The sequence below is a fragment of the Muscardinus avellanarius genome (assembly GCF_963383645.1).
Source record: "Muscardinus avellanarius genome assembly, chromosome: 3".
In the NCBI taxonomy this organism is placed as follows: Eukaryota; Metazoa; Chordata; class Mammalia; order Rodentia; family Gliridae; genus Muscardinus; species Muscardinus avellanarius.
The window spans coordinates 115,014,171-115,029,779 of NC_137788.1; the positions used below are offsets into that span (position 1 = coordinate 115,014,171).

General features: G+C 43.8%; 1 protein-coding gene across 1 annotated transcript in view; it reads left to right on the forward strand.

Moving 5' to 3' along the window:
* Positions 1–15,609, forward strand: part of NUP210L (nucleoporin 210 like) — a gene marked incomplete at its 3' end in the record, with an annotated part of 83,573 nt that overhangs the window by 45,277 nt on the left and 22,687 nt on the right. The window contains exons 18-23 of the mRNA XM_080691586.1: positions 3,682–3,770; positions 5,821–5,925; positions 9,663–9,764; positions 10,552–10,680; positions 11,722–11,849; positions 13,813–13,945. Of these exons, the coding sequence (XP_080547712.1) occupies positions 3,682–3,770; positions 5,821–5,925; positions 9,663–9,764; positions 10,552–10,680; positions 11,722–11,849; positions 13,813–13,945 (686 nt within the window). The remainder of the gene's footprint in view (positions 1–3,681; positions 3,771–5,820; positions 5,926–9,662; positions 9,765–10,551; positions 10,681–11,721; positions 11,850–13,812; positions 13,946–15,609) is intronic.

Consider the following 15,609-nt stretch of genomic DNA (forward strand, 5'->3'; position numbering starts at 1 on the left):
AACTCAGTGAGGCCCTGTTCAAAAAAAAAAGAAGAAGAAGAAGAAGAAGAAGAAGCCAGGCATTGTGGAGCATGCTTGTAATCCCAACATTTGGGAGGCTGAGAAAGGAGGATCATGGTTGGAGGACAGCCTCAGCTACTTAGTGAGCCCCTTTGCAACTCAGTGAGGCCCTATTTCAAAATAAGAATAAAAATTAGGGCTGGGGGTGTAGCTTGGAGGTAGAATGCCCCTGGGTTCTATCCCCAGTACCACAAAATAAATAAATAAATAAATAAATAATAAATAAATAAATACAGACTAAAAAATAGGGCTGGAGGTGTAGCTTGGAGGTAGAATGCCCATGGGTTCCATCTCCAGTACCGAAAAAAAAAAAAAAAAAAATATATATATATATATATATCAAGACCCAGAGGACCAGGATGAGGCTTTCCAAAGGAGCTAGCCCTCCCGAGCTAGCCCTCCCAGTACTTGTGCTCACGGTGCCTGGCTGTGGTACATTTGCTGATGTCCCATCAATAAAACAAGTTACCCACCAAAACCAGAGTCAGGCTGGGTGAAGAGCACACAGGGCACCATAGCAACAGATGTGATTCACTAATATAACAAATCCAAAGGCAGACAAAGAGCTTTACTCTCTTGAGTAGCAACTCTGTTCTGAGCTACTGGGGATGGAACCGAGGGGTGTTCTACCCCTGAGATATACCCCCAGCCCAGTCTTTTATTCTTTATTTTAAAACCAGGTCTCACTAAGTTGTGGAGGGCCTTGCTAAATTGTTGAGGCTGGCAGTGAACGTGTGATCCTCCCATCTCAGCCTCCCAAGTATCTGGCTTCTACCACTTTTTTTACTTTTTGTTTTTCTTTTTGGTCCTGGGGTTGGAACCCAGGGGCCTCTACCTCCAGGCTACAGCCCCCGACCTATTTTTTTACATATATATTTAATTTGGAAACAGGGTCTCACTAAGTTGCTGAGAGCCTCACTAAGTAGCTGAGGCTGGCTTCAAACCTGTGCCATCCTCCTGTCTCAGCCTCCCAAGCGCGGGGATTACAAGCATGTGTCACCACGCCCAGCTCTTTTTCGTTTTTTTTTTTTTTACCACTTTTTTTTTTTGTATTGTTGGACCCCTGGACAGTCTTATCTTCAAGTTACACCCTCGGCCCTTTTTATTTATTTTTATTTTGAAATAGGATCTTGCTAGGTTGCTAAAGGTCTCACTAAATTGCTGAGGCTGCACCTACTGCACCGGGATCACAGGTGTGCACCACCATGCCTGGCTCTTTCTTTTTTTTTTTTTTTTTTTTTTTTTTTCGGGTCTGGGGTGGAACCCAGGGACATTCGACCTCCGAGCTACACGCCCCGCCCTAATTTTATTTTCCTTTATTTTGAAACAGAGTCTCACTAAGTTGCAAAGGGCCTCACTAAGTAATTTAGGCTGTCTGTCTGTCTCAGCCTCCCAAATGCTGGGATTATGAGCATGTACGACCAGGCCTGGCTTGTTAATATCTTTCTTTCTTCCTTTTAAATTTGCAGTACTGGGGATGGAACCCAGGGCCATTCTACCTCCAGCCTTCACCCCCAGCCCTATTTTTTTTTTTTTTTTTTTTTTTTTTTTTTTTTTTGCGGGTCTGGGGATGGAACCCAGGGGCATTCGACCTCCGAGCTATAGCCCCTGCCCTATTTTTTTATTCTTTATTTTGAAACCAGATCTCACTGAGTTGCAGAGGGCCTCACTAAGTAGCTGAGGCTGTCTGCGAACCGCGATCCTCTGGTCTCAGCCTCCCGAATGCTGGAATTACAAGCATGCGCCACCACGCCCGGCTTTATTCTTTATTTTGAAACAGGGTCTCACTGAATTTGCAAAGGGCCTCACTAAGTAGCTGAGGCTGTCCACGAACTGTGATCCTCCTGTCTTAGCCTCCCAAATGCTGGGATTGCAAGTGTGTGCCACCACACTTATTCATTCTTTCTCTCTCTTTCTTTCTTCCTTTCTTCCTTTCTTTTTCTTTTTCTTTTTGCATGTCTGGGGATGGAACCCAGGGGCATTCGACCTCTGAGCTACACCCCCTGTCCTATTTTTTATTCTTTATTTTGAATCAGGGTCTCACTGAGTTGCAGAGGGCCTCACTAAGTAGCTGAGGCTGTCTGCGAACCGCGATCCTCCAGTTTCAGCTTCTCAAATGCTGGGATTACAAGTCTGCACCACCATGCCTGGCTCTATTATTTATTTTCGAAACAGTCTTTATTCTTGATTTTTGAAGCATTACATTGAGGAGGGCTTCATCAAATAGCTGAGGCTGGCAGCAAAGCTGCAATCCTCCTGTCACAGCCTTCCAAGTATTGGCCATTACAAGTGTGGGCCACCAGCCCTGACCAGGGTTATCATTCTAAATTACGACTCAAACTGGGGCAAGGTGGTACATGCTTGTAATCCTAGTATTTGGAAAGCTGCGACAGGAGCATCGCCAGTTCTCAGCCAGCCTCAACAACTTTTTTTGTGTGTGATACTGGGGTTGGAACTCAGGAGCATTCTGCCTCCAGGCTATATTCTACATCCTATTTTATTCATTTATGTATTTATTTATTTATTTTTATTTTTTTTTATTTTTTTTTTGGTGGTACTGGGGTTCCTGGAAGCCCTTCTACCTCCGGGCTACACTCCCAGACCTACTTTTACATTTTTGTTTGGAAACAGGGTCTCCTAAGCCAGCACGCGCGGCTGGCTTCGAACCTGCACGATCCTCCTGTCTCTGCCTCCCAAGTGCGGGGATTACAAGCGTGCGCCACCACGCCCGGCCATTTATGTATTTATTTATATATTTGTGAATGTACTTATGTATTATTTATTTACTGTGTGTGTGTGCGCACACATTACTGGGGATGGGACCCAGGGGCATTCTATACCTGAGCTATACCCCCAGACCTATTTTATTTTTTGTTTGGAAACAGGGTCCTACTAAGTTGCGGAGAGCCTCACAAAATAGCTGAGGCTGGCCATGAACCTGTGATCTTTTTGTCTCAGCCTCTCAAATACTTGAATTACAAGTGTGCAGCGCAATGCCTGGCCTAGCCTCAGCAACTTAGTGAGGCTCTCAACAACTTTGTGAGACCCTGTTTCTAAATAAAAAATAAAATAGGGTTAGGGGTATAGCTCAAAGGTAGAATGTCCCTGGGTTCCATTCCCAGCACCACCAACAACAAAAAAAAAGAAGAAAAAAAAAACTTTTTCTGGGTACTAGGGATGAAACCCAGGAGCATTTGACCTCTGAGTCATACTCCCTGCCCTATTTTTTAAATTTATTTATTTATTTATTTGTCATAATGGGGTTCCTGAAAACCCTTCTACCTCTGGGGTACACTCCCAGACCCATTTATATATTTTTATTTGGAAACAGGGTCTCTTAAGCCAGAGAGGCTGGCTTCGAACCTGTGCAATCCTCGCCTCCCAAGTGTGGGGATTACAAGCGCGCGCCACCACGCCCGGCTTCCCTGCCCTATTTTTTATTCTTTATTTTGAAACAGGATCTCACTGAGTTGCAAAGGGCCTCACTAAGTAGCTGAGGCTGGCTGCAGACCATGATCCTGCAAACCATGTCTCAGCCTCCCGAATGCTGAGATTACACGCATGTGCCACCATGCCCAGCAACACATTTGTTTCTCAGAGTATTTTTCTACATGTTTCCAGGTCATCAGATCCTTAAAGTACATCGGATAAAAGGAACTGTTCTCATTGGAGTCAATTTTGTGAGCTATTTAGAGAAAAAAAGCCCAAAGGTGAGTAGAGATTGTTATATAAGAAATATAAGTTTTTTACCCCAATAAGTTGTATGAATATAATGCACTAATAAAAAAAATTTAAAAAAAAGAAATATAAATTGGCCAGACATGGTGGCGCACACTTGTAATCCCAGTGCTTGGGAGGCTGAGACAGGAGGATTGCAGGTTCTTGGCCAGCCTCAGCTACTTACGCCCTCTGCAACTTAGTGAGACTCTGTTTCAAAATACAGAATAAAAATAGGGCTAAGGGTGTAGTTTGGAGGTAGAATGCCCCGAGGTTCCATCCCCAGTACTGCAAAAAATATACATATATAAATTATTAAAATTTTTATTTATAATTTTAGTACTTGAGAGGCTGAGACAGGATTATTGCAGGTTCATAGCTAGTTCCAACCACTCAGTGAGGCTCTCAGCAACTTAGTAGGACCCTGTTTTATTTATTTTATTTTTTTTTTGTGTGTGTGTGGTACTGGGGATTGGAACCAGGAGCATTCTACCTCTGAGTGACACCCCCAGCCCTAGTTTTTATTCTCTATTTTGAAACAGGGTCTCACTGAGTTGCAAAGGGCCTCACTCAGTAGCTGAGGCTGGCCCATAGCCTTGATACTCCTGTCTCAGTCTCCCAAATACTGGGATTACATGCATGTGCCCGGCTGAGACCCTGTTTTATTTTATTTTATTTTATTTATTTTTGTGTTTGTGGTTGGTGCTGGGGATGGAACCTGGAGGCTTTCTACCTCTGAGCTACACTCCCAGACCTATTTTTATACTTTATTTGGAAACAGGGTCTCACTAAGTTGCTGAGAGCCTCACTAAATAGCTGAGGCTGGCTTTGAATTTGTGCAATCCTCCTGTCTCAGTTTCCCAAGTTCTGGGATTACAAGCATACACCACCATGCTTGGCTTTGGCTGAGACCCTTTTTTATTTATTTATCTTTTTTTTTTTTTTTTTTTTGGTGGTGGTACTGGGGTTTCTGGAAACCATCTATCCCTTGGCTATACTCTCAGACCTATTTTTATTTGGAAACAGGGTCTCTTTTTTTTGGGGGGGCGGGTCTGGGGATGAAACCCAGGGGCATTTGACCTCCGAGCTATACCCCCTGCCCTATTTTTTATTCTTTATTTTGAAACCAGTTCTCACTGAGTTGCAGAGGGCCTCACTAAGTATCTGAGACTGTCTGCGAAACGCCTCAGCCTCCAAATGCTGAGATTATAAGCGTGCGCCACCACACCTGGCTAAACAGGGTATCTTAAGCCAGGAAGCCTGGCTTTAAACCTGCGCAATCCTTCTGTCTCCGCCTCCCAAGCATGAGAATTATAAGCGTGCGCCACCACGCCCGGCTGAGACCCTGTTTTAAAGTAAAGAATATGCCGGGCATGGTGGTGCACACATGTAATCCCAGCATTTGGGAGGCTGAGACGAGGATCTCCGTTCGCAGACAGCCTCAGCTACTTAGTGAGGCCCTCCACAACTTAGTGTGACCCTGTTTCAAAATAAAGAATAAAAATAGGGTGGGGGGGTGTAGTTTAGAGGTCAAATGCCCTTGGATTCCATCCCCAGACCCGCAGAAAAATTAAAGAAAAATAAAATAAAGAATAAAATAAGCTGGGTGTGGTGGCGCACGGTTGTAATCCCAGCACTTGAGAGGCTGAGACAGGAGGATCACACAGGTTTGAAGCCAGCCTCAGCTACTTGGTGAGGCTCTCAGCAACTTAGTGAGACCCTGTTTCCAAATAAAGTATAAAATAGGTCTGGGAGTATAGCCCGGAGGTAGAAGAGCCTCTGGGTTCCACCCTCAGTACCAAAAAAAAAAAAAAGAATAAAATAGGTCTGGGACTGTAGCCCAGAAATAAAATGCCCCTGGCTTCCACCCCCAGTACCAGAAGAAATAAAATAAAATAAATATGTAACTGATATCAATCTGAGAACTCTGCACCTCTCTGATTCTATTATCTTTGGCACTTGAATAAGTACTGGAATGTTCTCTCCCTGAGCTAAAGAATTAAAAGTTTATATTTACCTTTGTGGTTCTTATTACATTGCTAGGAAATTTCCAGCTTGCCTGTATCTGCAGCTGTGGAGCTGCTCCTGGTGGATGATGTAACGATGTTACCTGCGAATGCCACTGTCTACAACCACCCAGATGTGAAGGTACAGGGCTAGTTAAAGGCAGTCATATGTGAAGGGGCTGTTAAAATTAACAGTATAAATCAGGCACGGTGCTTGGGAGATTGAGACTCAAGGATCACAGGTTTCAGACCAGCCTTGGCAATTTAGGGAGACTCCCAACAACCTAGCAAGATTCTGTTTTGTTACATCTCATTTCTTTGTTTGTTCATTTAATTTGTTTGTTTGTTTGTTTGTTTGTTTGTTTGTTTGTTTGTTTTTATTGTAGTGCTGGGGATGGAACCCAGAAGCCTTCTACCTCCAGGCTACACTCCCAGACCTATTTTCTATTTTATTTGGAAACAGGGTCTCACTAAGTTGCTGAGAGCCTCACTAAGTAGCTGAGACTGGCTTGGAACCCGTGCGATCCTCCCGTCTCAGCCTCCCAAACGCAGGGATTACAAGTGGGTGCCACCACGCCCGGCCCATTGTTTGTTCATTTTAGTACTGGGCATCATATTCAGGGCATTCTACCTCTAAGCCACACCCCTCCTTTTTTGTCGTTGTTATTTATTACTCTTGTGGTACTGGGGATCGAACCCAGGGCACTCTACCTCTGATCTAGCCCCCCAGGCCTAACTTTTTCTTTTTTTGTGTGCTTTCATTGGTGCATTGTAATGTCACATCATAATGTAAGTCATGAAATCATGTTGACAATGACATACATGCCACACTTTTGATATCCCACATTTCCCTCCCTCCCAATACGGAGTACCTAGGTTGATGTTGGTATATATTAATGTGTATAGGCCGGGAGTGGTGGCGCACGCTTGTAATCCCCACACTTGGGAGGCGGAGACAGGAGGATCGCGCAGGTTCGAAGCCAGCCGCGCTGGCGTAAGAGACCCTGTTTCAAAAATATAAAATAGGTCTGGGAGTGTAGCCCGGAGGTAGAAGGGCTTCCAGGAACCCCAGTACCACCAAAAATAAAAATAAAAAAAATAATAATAATAAATAAATAAATAACGTGTATATACATGGTCTATGGTAATATTTCTATTAATGAACCTAAGTCTTCCTGCACTCCTGCCCCTACCCTTATAATATTTTAGTTTTTATTTATTTATTTATTTATTTTTGCGGGCCTAGGGATGGATCCCAGAGGCATTTGATCTCTGAGCTACACCCCCTGCCCTGTTTTTATTCTTTATTTTGAAACAGGGTCTCACTGAGTTGCAGAGGGCCTCACTAAGTAGCTGAGGCTGTCCGTGAACTGCGGTCCTCCAGTCTCAGTCTCCCGAATGCTGGGATTACAAGTGTGCACCACCACACCCAGCTAGTCTTTATTTTGAAACAGGGTCTCAGACAAGAAGACCAAAGGTTCATGGCCAGCCTCAGTAACTTAGGCCATTTTTTAAAATTAATTAATTTATTTATGGTGGTACTGGGGGTGGAATCCATTATCTGGGCTACACTCCCAGACTTATTTTATACTTTATTTGGAAACAGGGTCTCACCAAGTTGCTGAGAGCCTCACTAAATAGCTGAGGTTGGCTTTGAACCTGTGCGATCCTCCTGTCTCAGCCTCCCAAGTGCTGGGATTACAAGTGTGCACCACCATGCCTGGCTTAGGCCATCTTTAAAATCAAAGAATAAAATAGTGCTGGCAGTGTAGCTCGCGGGCAGAATTCTTTCTGGGTTTCATCCCCAGTAACACACACACACACACACACACACACACACACACACACACACACACACAAAACCAGTGTCTTGCTGAATGGCTGAGGGTTCCAGAGAGTTTCTGAGGCTGGCCTTGTACCTGTGATCCTCCTATCTCAGCCCCCTAAGTACTGGAATTACAAGTATTGCACTCAGCAACTTAGTGAGACCCTGTTTCTTTTCTTTTCTTTTCTTTTCTTTTTTTTTTTTTTTTGTGGGTCTGGGGATGGAACCCAGGGGCATTCAACCTCTGAGCTACACCCCCTGCCCTAATTTTTATTCTATTTTGAAACCGGGTCTCACTAAGTAGCTGAGGCTATCTGCGAACCACGATCCTCTGGTTGCAGCCTCCCGAATGCTGGGATTACAAGCGTGCGCCACCACACCCGGCCTATCTATCTATCTATCTATCTATCTATCTATCTATCTTTCTTTCTTTCTTTCTTTCTTTCTTTTTTGAAACAGGGTCTCACTAAGGTACAGAGGCCTCACTAAGTTTCTGAAGCTGGCTTTGAACTGGCAATCCTCCTATCTGAGTCTCCCAGGTACTAGAATTACAGGCATGTACCACCACCACACCTGGCTGCGAGAACCTGTTTCTAAATAAATAAATAAAAATAAAAAGCCGGGCATGGTGTTGCATGCTTGTAATCCCTGCATTTGGGAGGCTGAGACAGGAGGATCGTGCAGGTTCTAAGCTAGCTTCAGCTACTTAGTGAGGCCCTTTGTAACTCAGTGTGACCCTGTTTCAAAAAGGTAAAGAATAAAAAATAGGGCTGGGGGTGTTGCTCAGAGATAGAATGCCATCGGGTTCCATCCCCAGTACCACAAAAATAAAATAAAAAGTATTAGGGGTATACTTTGGAGGTAGTATGCCCCTAGGTTCAGTCCCTAGTACCAGAAAAAAAATTAATAGTACAATACGAAAGCTCGCTAGGCATGGTGGCACACACTTGTAATCTCAGCACTTGAGAAGCTGAGAATGAAGATCACAGGTTCACAGCCAGCCTCAGCTACTTGGTGAGGCGTTCTGCAACGTAGTGAGACTCTCTTTCAGAATAAAGAATAGATGGGCTGGTGGTGCACACTTGTAATCCCAGCGCTTGGGAGGCTGAGACAGGAGGATCGCACGGGTTCGAAGCCAGCCTCAGCTACTTAGTGAGGCTCTCAGCAACTTAGTGAGACCCTGTTTCCAAATAAAGTATAAAATAGACCTGGGAGTATAGCCCAGAGGTAGAAAGCCCTTGGGTTCCATCTCCAGTACCAATAAATAAATAAATAAGGAAAGAAAGAAAAGAAGGAAGGAAAGAAAGAGAAAGAAAGAAAGAGAGAAAGAAAGAAAGAAAGAAAGAAAGAAAGAAAGAAAGAAAGAAAGAAGGAATAAAGCCGGTGTAGTGGTCCATACTTGTAATCCTAGTACTTGGGAGGCTGAAACAGGAGGATGTAGATTTGAGGCCGGCCTCAGCTACTTAGTGAGGCCCTCCACAACTTAGTTAGATCTTGTTTTAAAATAAAGAATAAGCCAGGCGTGGTGGCGCACGCTTGTAATCCGCGCTCTTGGGAGGCAGAGACAAGAGGATCACGCAGGTTCGAAGCCAGCCACGCTGGTGTAAGAGACCCTGTTTCAAAAATATAAAATAGGTCTGGGAGTTTAGCCCGGATGTAGAAGAGCTTCCAGGGACCCCAGTACCACAAAAAATAAATAAATAAATAAAAAATAAAGAATAAAAAATCGGGCTGGGGGTGTAGCTCTGAGGTAGGATGTCCCTAGATTCAGTCCCCCGAGTACTGCAAAATAAATAAATAAACAAATAAATAAATAAGTAAATAAGATAAAGAGTAAAAAAATAGGGCTGGGGGGTGTAGCTTGGAGGTAGAATGTCCTTGGGTTCAATCCCTAGTACTGCAAAAAAAGTTATAATTTGAAAATCTTATTTTTTTGGTCCTTCGATCTTAATCTTTTAATTTTGTACTGTTTTTTAGATAAGTAGAAGTTACTTCCTTTGAACTTATTTATGAACTGAAGGGAATGAAATGTTGTTTGTCTGCTTTTTCTGTAGGAAACATTTAGCCTTGTAGAGGGATCCGGCTATTTTTTAGTCAACAGCAGTGAACAGGATATTGTCACTGTCACTTATCTGGAAGCAGAAAACTCTGTCCAGGTGAGTTGTACAGCTATTCCAGATCGACGGTCTTGAGTCCAAGGAAGATGAGAAAAATTCCACTGTGTCTCAGAATTATTAGAAAAGAAATGTTTTAGCTGGCCACGGTGGCATATGTCTATAATCTCAGTATTTGGGAGGCTGAGACAGGAAGATTGCAGGTTCAAAGCCAGCCTCAGCGCTTAGCAAAACTCTTAGCAATCTAGAGAGACAGTTTCAAAACAAAAAAAATTTTTAAAGTGCTCAGGGTGAGCCAGGCGTGGTGGAGCACACTTGTAATCCCCACACTTGGGAGGCGGAGATAGGAGGATCGTGCAGGTTCGAAGCCAGCCACGCTGGCTTAGGAGACCCTGTTTCCAAATTTTAAAAATATATAAAATATAGGTCTGGGAGTGTAGCCCGGAGGTAGAAGGGCTTCCAGGAACCCCAGCACCACCAAAAAAAAAAAAAAAAAAAAAAAAGAGAAAAAGGAGGAAGAAGAGGAGGAGGAGGAGGAGAAGGAGGAGGAGAAGAAGGTGGGGTTTGCAGATAGCCTCAGCTGCTCAGTGAGGCCCTTTGCAACTCAGTGAGACCCTGTTTCAAAATAAAGAATAAAAACTAGGGTTGGGGGTGTAGCTCGAAGGTGGACTGCCCTTGGGTTCCATCCCCTTCAAAATGTCACTTGGTCTCTAAGAGTTCCTGTTTCAAAGGAAATAAAATGTATTTTCTGCTTCCTGTGAAAACACTTGCTCTGATTAGGCCTAGAGCAAGTTTGCTTCTTGGCCCAGCTGCCATCTTCTTCTTCTAGCTGGTTCCAGTACATCCTGGGTTTCTCACCCTGGAGGTCTATGATTTGTGCTTGGCTTTTTTGGGTCCAGCAACATCCCACCTCACAGTGTCCGACATAGAAGAGCTGGAGCTCGATCTGATCGATAAGGTGAGTGATGTTTGCTTATTACAAGGGAACAGGCTTCACTCTCACCCCCAGAGCCACTACTGTATGTACAGCAGGACTTCTGGCAAGTTAACAGAAATACTTACCCCTAGAGAACATCATGGCCGGGTGTGGTCGAGCACACCTATAATCCCAGTACTTGGGAGGCTGACACAGGAGGTTGTGGCCAGCCTCAGCTACTTAGTGAAGCACTCCACAACTTAGTGAGATCCTGTTTCAAAATAAATAAAAAACAGGGCCGAGGTATAGCTCAGAGGTAGAATGCCTCTGGGTTAAATCCTCAGTACCCCCACCAAAGAAAAAGAAAGAAAAGAACAACATTTCAACATTAAACATGAGAAGGTGAAGATGGAGATGTTACAGCGCTGGGTGTGGTGGCGCACACTTGTAATCCCCGCACTGGGGAGGCTGAGACAGGATGGTGGGTTCGAAGCCAGCCCCAGCTACTTAGTGAGGCTCTCAGCAATTTAGTGAGACCGTTTCTAAATAAAATATAAAACAGGTCTGGGACTGTAGCCCGGAGGTAGAAGGGTTTCCAGGAACCCCAGTACCACCAAAAAATAAATAGTAATAATAATAATAATAATAATAATGATAGTCAATAATCAATAAATAAGATAAAGAATAAGAAATCGGGTTGGGGGTGTAGCTGGGAGGTAGAATGCCCCTGGGCTCAACCTCCCGTACTGTAAAAAATAGATGAATAAATAACCTTTAAAAAATAAAAAAATAAGCAAGGCGTGGTGGCGCACGCCTGTAATCCCAGCATTTGGGAGGCTGAGACCTGGAGGATCACGGTTCATGAACAGCCTCGGCTACTTAGTGACGCCCTTTGCAACTCAGTGAGACCTGGTTTCAAAATAAAAAATAGGGCAGGGGGTGTAGCTGGGAGGTCGAATGCCCTGGGTTTCCCCCCTAGTACTGCCAAAAAAAAAAAAAAAAAAAAAAAAAAAGCTAGACTCCTTGGTGAACGAGAGGCCTTCTACTAAAATCTTTTTTTTTTTTCTATTTTTAAACTATTAGGTTGAGATAGGCAAAGCTGTGTTGGTGGCTGTGAGGGTCTTTGGCTCTTCCAAACAGCCATTCCACAGTAAATATTTCAGAATTATGGAGCTCAGAGTGCAGCTGGCCTCCGCCATCGCCACACTGACGTGAGTACTTCAGTGCTTGTTTCACTGGATATCGCGAGTCTCTCTCCTGGTGGCCGGTCACCTCCCTTCACACTATCCCCGTGTTCCCCTATTCCTTTTTATAACAGCACCTTGAAGCTCATGGTCTCTTCTTATATTATGTTTGCTGCACAATACCCATTTCAAGGCCCTTAGATGTCTTAATCGAGGGGCAAAACCATGAGTGTCATTAATATTTTTTATTTCTTGAAACTTCTCCTTGGGATGATATTTTTGGGGACTACTTCAGGATAGAAGACCTGAAAAAATCTGTTGCAGTCAATATTTAGTACTGCAGAAAAAAAAGAAATCTGTTAAGAAGCAGAGGTAGAGCCGGGCATGGTGGCGCACGCTTGTAATCCCAGCATTTGGGAGAATGAAACAGGAGCGGTTCACGGCCAGCCTCAGCTACTTGATGAGGCATTTGCAACTCAGTGAGACCCTGTTTGTTTGTTTGTTTGTTTGTTTGTTTGTTTGTTTGTTTTTGGTAATGGGTATGAAACCCAGGGTCATTCTATCTCTGTGCTACACTCCTAGCCCTTTTTTTTTTTTTTTTTTTGCGGGTCTGGGGATGGAATCAGGGGCATTCAACCTCCAAACTACACCCCCTGCCCTATTTTTTTATTCATTATTTTGAAACAGGGTCTCACTGAGTTGCAAAGAGCCTCACTAAGTAGCTGAGGCTGTCTGCTAACTGTGATCCTCCTGTCTCAGCCTCCCAAATGCCCCAGGATTACAAGCCTGTGCCACCACACCTAGCTTCCCAGCCCTATTTTTAACTCTTTATTTTTAAACAGGGTCTCGCTGAGTTGCAAATGGCTCACTAAGTAGCCGAGGCGTCCATGATCCACAATCCTCCTGTCTCAGCTTCCCAAATGCTGGAAACACAAGTGTGCACCACCATGCCCAGCTAGACCCTGTTTAAAATAAAGACTAGGAACCGGGTGTGGTGGTGTACACTTGTAAGCCCAGCATTTGGGAGGCTGAGAAAGGAGGATTGCAGTTCACAGACAGCTCAGTTACTACGTAGGCCCTTTGCAACTCCATGAGACCCTGTTTCAAAATAAAGAATTAAAAAATAGGGCTGGGGGTATAGCTCGGAGGTTGAATGCCCCTGGGTTTCATCCCCAAAACCGCAAATAAATAAAGAAAGAAAGAATAAAGAATAAAAAGTAGGGCTGGGCCAGGCGTGGTTTTGCATGCTTGAAATCCAAGCATTTGGGAATCTGAGACAGGAGGATCCCGGTTCATGGCCAGTCTTAGCTACTTTCAAAATAAAGAATAAAAAATAGGGCTGGGGTGGAACTCAGAGGTAGAATGTCCCTGGGTTGCACCCCAGTACTACAATAAATAAATAAACAAACAAACAAACAAACAAATAAAGAAGCAGAGGTAGGTGGTACTCACCAGGATGAGAGAAATACAAGAAAGCCAAGGTGATTTAGTCCCTGCCAGTTTTTCAGTCTGTGTTTGCATTGTCCTTATTCCTTTGCAGCCTCAGAGCAAGTTTTGCCCTTTGGGCGCTTCCTGCCCTTGTCCTGAAATTTGTCTTGACTAGAAATTTAGTCTCTGGCAGCTCCATCTAACCAGAGTTAAAATGAGCAGAAAATGTTAAGCAGCTTAGAAAGATGCAACCCTGGCCACTCCCAAGCCCTAAACTCCTAACTCACCTAAAACACATGGGTCAAGCCGGGCGTGGTGGCGCACGCTTGTAATCCAAGCATTTGGGAGGCTGAAACCGGAGGATCGCGATTCGCAGACAGCCTCAGCTACTTAGTGAGGGCCTCTGCAACTCAGTGAGACCCTGTTTCAAAATAAAGAATAAAAATAGGGCAGGGGGTGTAGCTCGAAGGTCAAATGACCCCGGGTTCCATCCCTAGACCCGCAAAAATAAATAAATAAATAAATAAATAAATAAATAAATAAAACACATGGGTCTTTGCAGACTGATGGAGGAGCAGGATGAATACTCTGAAAATTATGTCCTCCGAGCTGGCACTGTGGGTCAAACCACACTTGTAGCTATAGCCAGAGACAAGATGGGGAGAAAGTTCACATCGGCTCCTCGGCAGATCGAAGTAAGGGAGTGATCTCACCCAGAATTTGTACTTCTTCTTTGTATTATTGAGCTTTGTTCCTTTTCTATTTAGTTTGTACATGTTAAAAATTATTTAACTAAACAAAGTTTGGGCATGGTGGCGCACGCTTGTAATCCCAGCGCTTGGGAGGCTGAGACAGGAGAATCTCACAGGTTCGAAGCCAGCCTCAGCTACTTAGTGAGACCCTGTTTCCAAATAAAGTATAAAATAAGTCTGGGAGTATAGCCCAGGGGTAGAAAAGCCCCTGGATTCCACCCCTAGTACCACCAAATATAAATATATATATATATATATATATATATATATATATATATATATATTCCTTTCTTTCTTTCTGGTGATATATATTGTGGCGCGCACTTGTAATCCCCACACTTGTGAGGCTGAGACAGGAGGATCATGCAGGTTCGAAACCAGCCTCAACTACTTAGTGAGCCTCTCAGCAACTTAGTAGACCCTTTTTCCAAATAAAATATAAAATAGGTCTGGGATTGTAGCCTGGAGGTAGAAAGCCCCTGGGTTCCACCCCCAGTACCATAAAAAATAAAATAAAATAAATATATATCCTATATATACAAAATAGATCTGAGTGTGTAGCCTGGGGGAGGCAGAAGGCCTCTGGGTTCCATCCCCAGTGCCATAAAAAAAAAAAAAAATCACTTAACTAAAAAAAAAAAAAAAACAAAAAAAACAGCTGTTTTCTGACTCTTGCACAACATATTGCTTGTTTTCTTTTTCTCTATAAAAGTAATACAGTTCTTGTAGAAAATTTGGAGTGTACAAAAAAGTTTAAAGATACAGGACAGGTGTGGTGACGCACGCTTGTAATCCCAGGCCTTGGGAGGCTGAGCCAGGAGGGTCACAGGTTTGCAGACAGCCTCAGCTACTCAGTGAGGCCCACCGCAACTTAGTGAGACCCTGTTTCAAATTTAAAAGAATTTTTAAAATAGGGAATTAAAACAATAGGGCTGGGGGTGTAGCTCAGAAGTAGAATGCCCCTGGATTCAATCCCCAGAAACGAAGGAAGGAAGGAAGGAAGGGAGGGAGGGAGGGAGGGAGAAAGAAAGAAAGGAAAGAAAGAAAGGAAGAAAGAAAGGAAAGAAGGAAGGAAGAAAGGAAGAAATAAAAGCAGGCCTCTCTAAGTTGCCAACAGCCTCACTAAGTTACTGAGGCTATAAACCTGTGATCCTCCTGTCTCAGCCTCCCAAGTACTGGGATTACAGATTTATACCACTACATCCAGTAATAATAACAATTTTAATGATCATTTTTTCTGCAATGAGTGTATATATAGCAACTTTTAAAATTGTTTTGGGTACTAGGGATTGAACCCAGGGGCATTCTACCTCCAAGCTACTCCCCTAGCCCTATTTGAAACAGGGTCTCACTAAATTGTGGAGGGTCTCATATTGCTGCGCCTGGCTGGGCCCCACTAAATTGCTAAGGCTGGCTTCGAACCTATAATCCTACATCCTACTGTCTCAGCTTCCCAAATACTGGGATTACAAGCCTGTGCTGTCACACCAGGCCATCCTCGGCAGTCTAGTGAGGCTCTCAACAATTTAGCAAGACCCTGTTTCCAAAAAAAGTAAAATCAGGCTGGGGGTGGAGCTCAGGGATAAAAAGGCCCTGAATTCAATCCC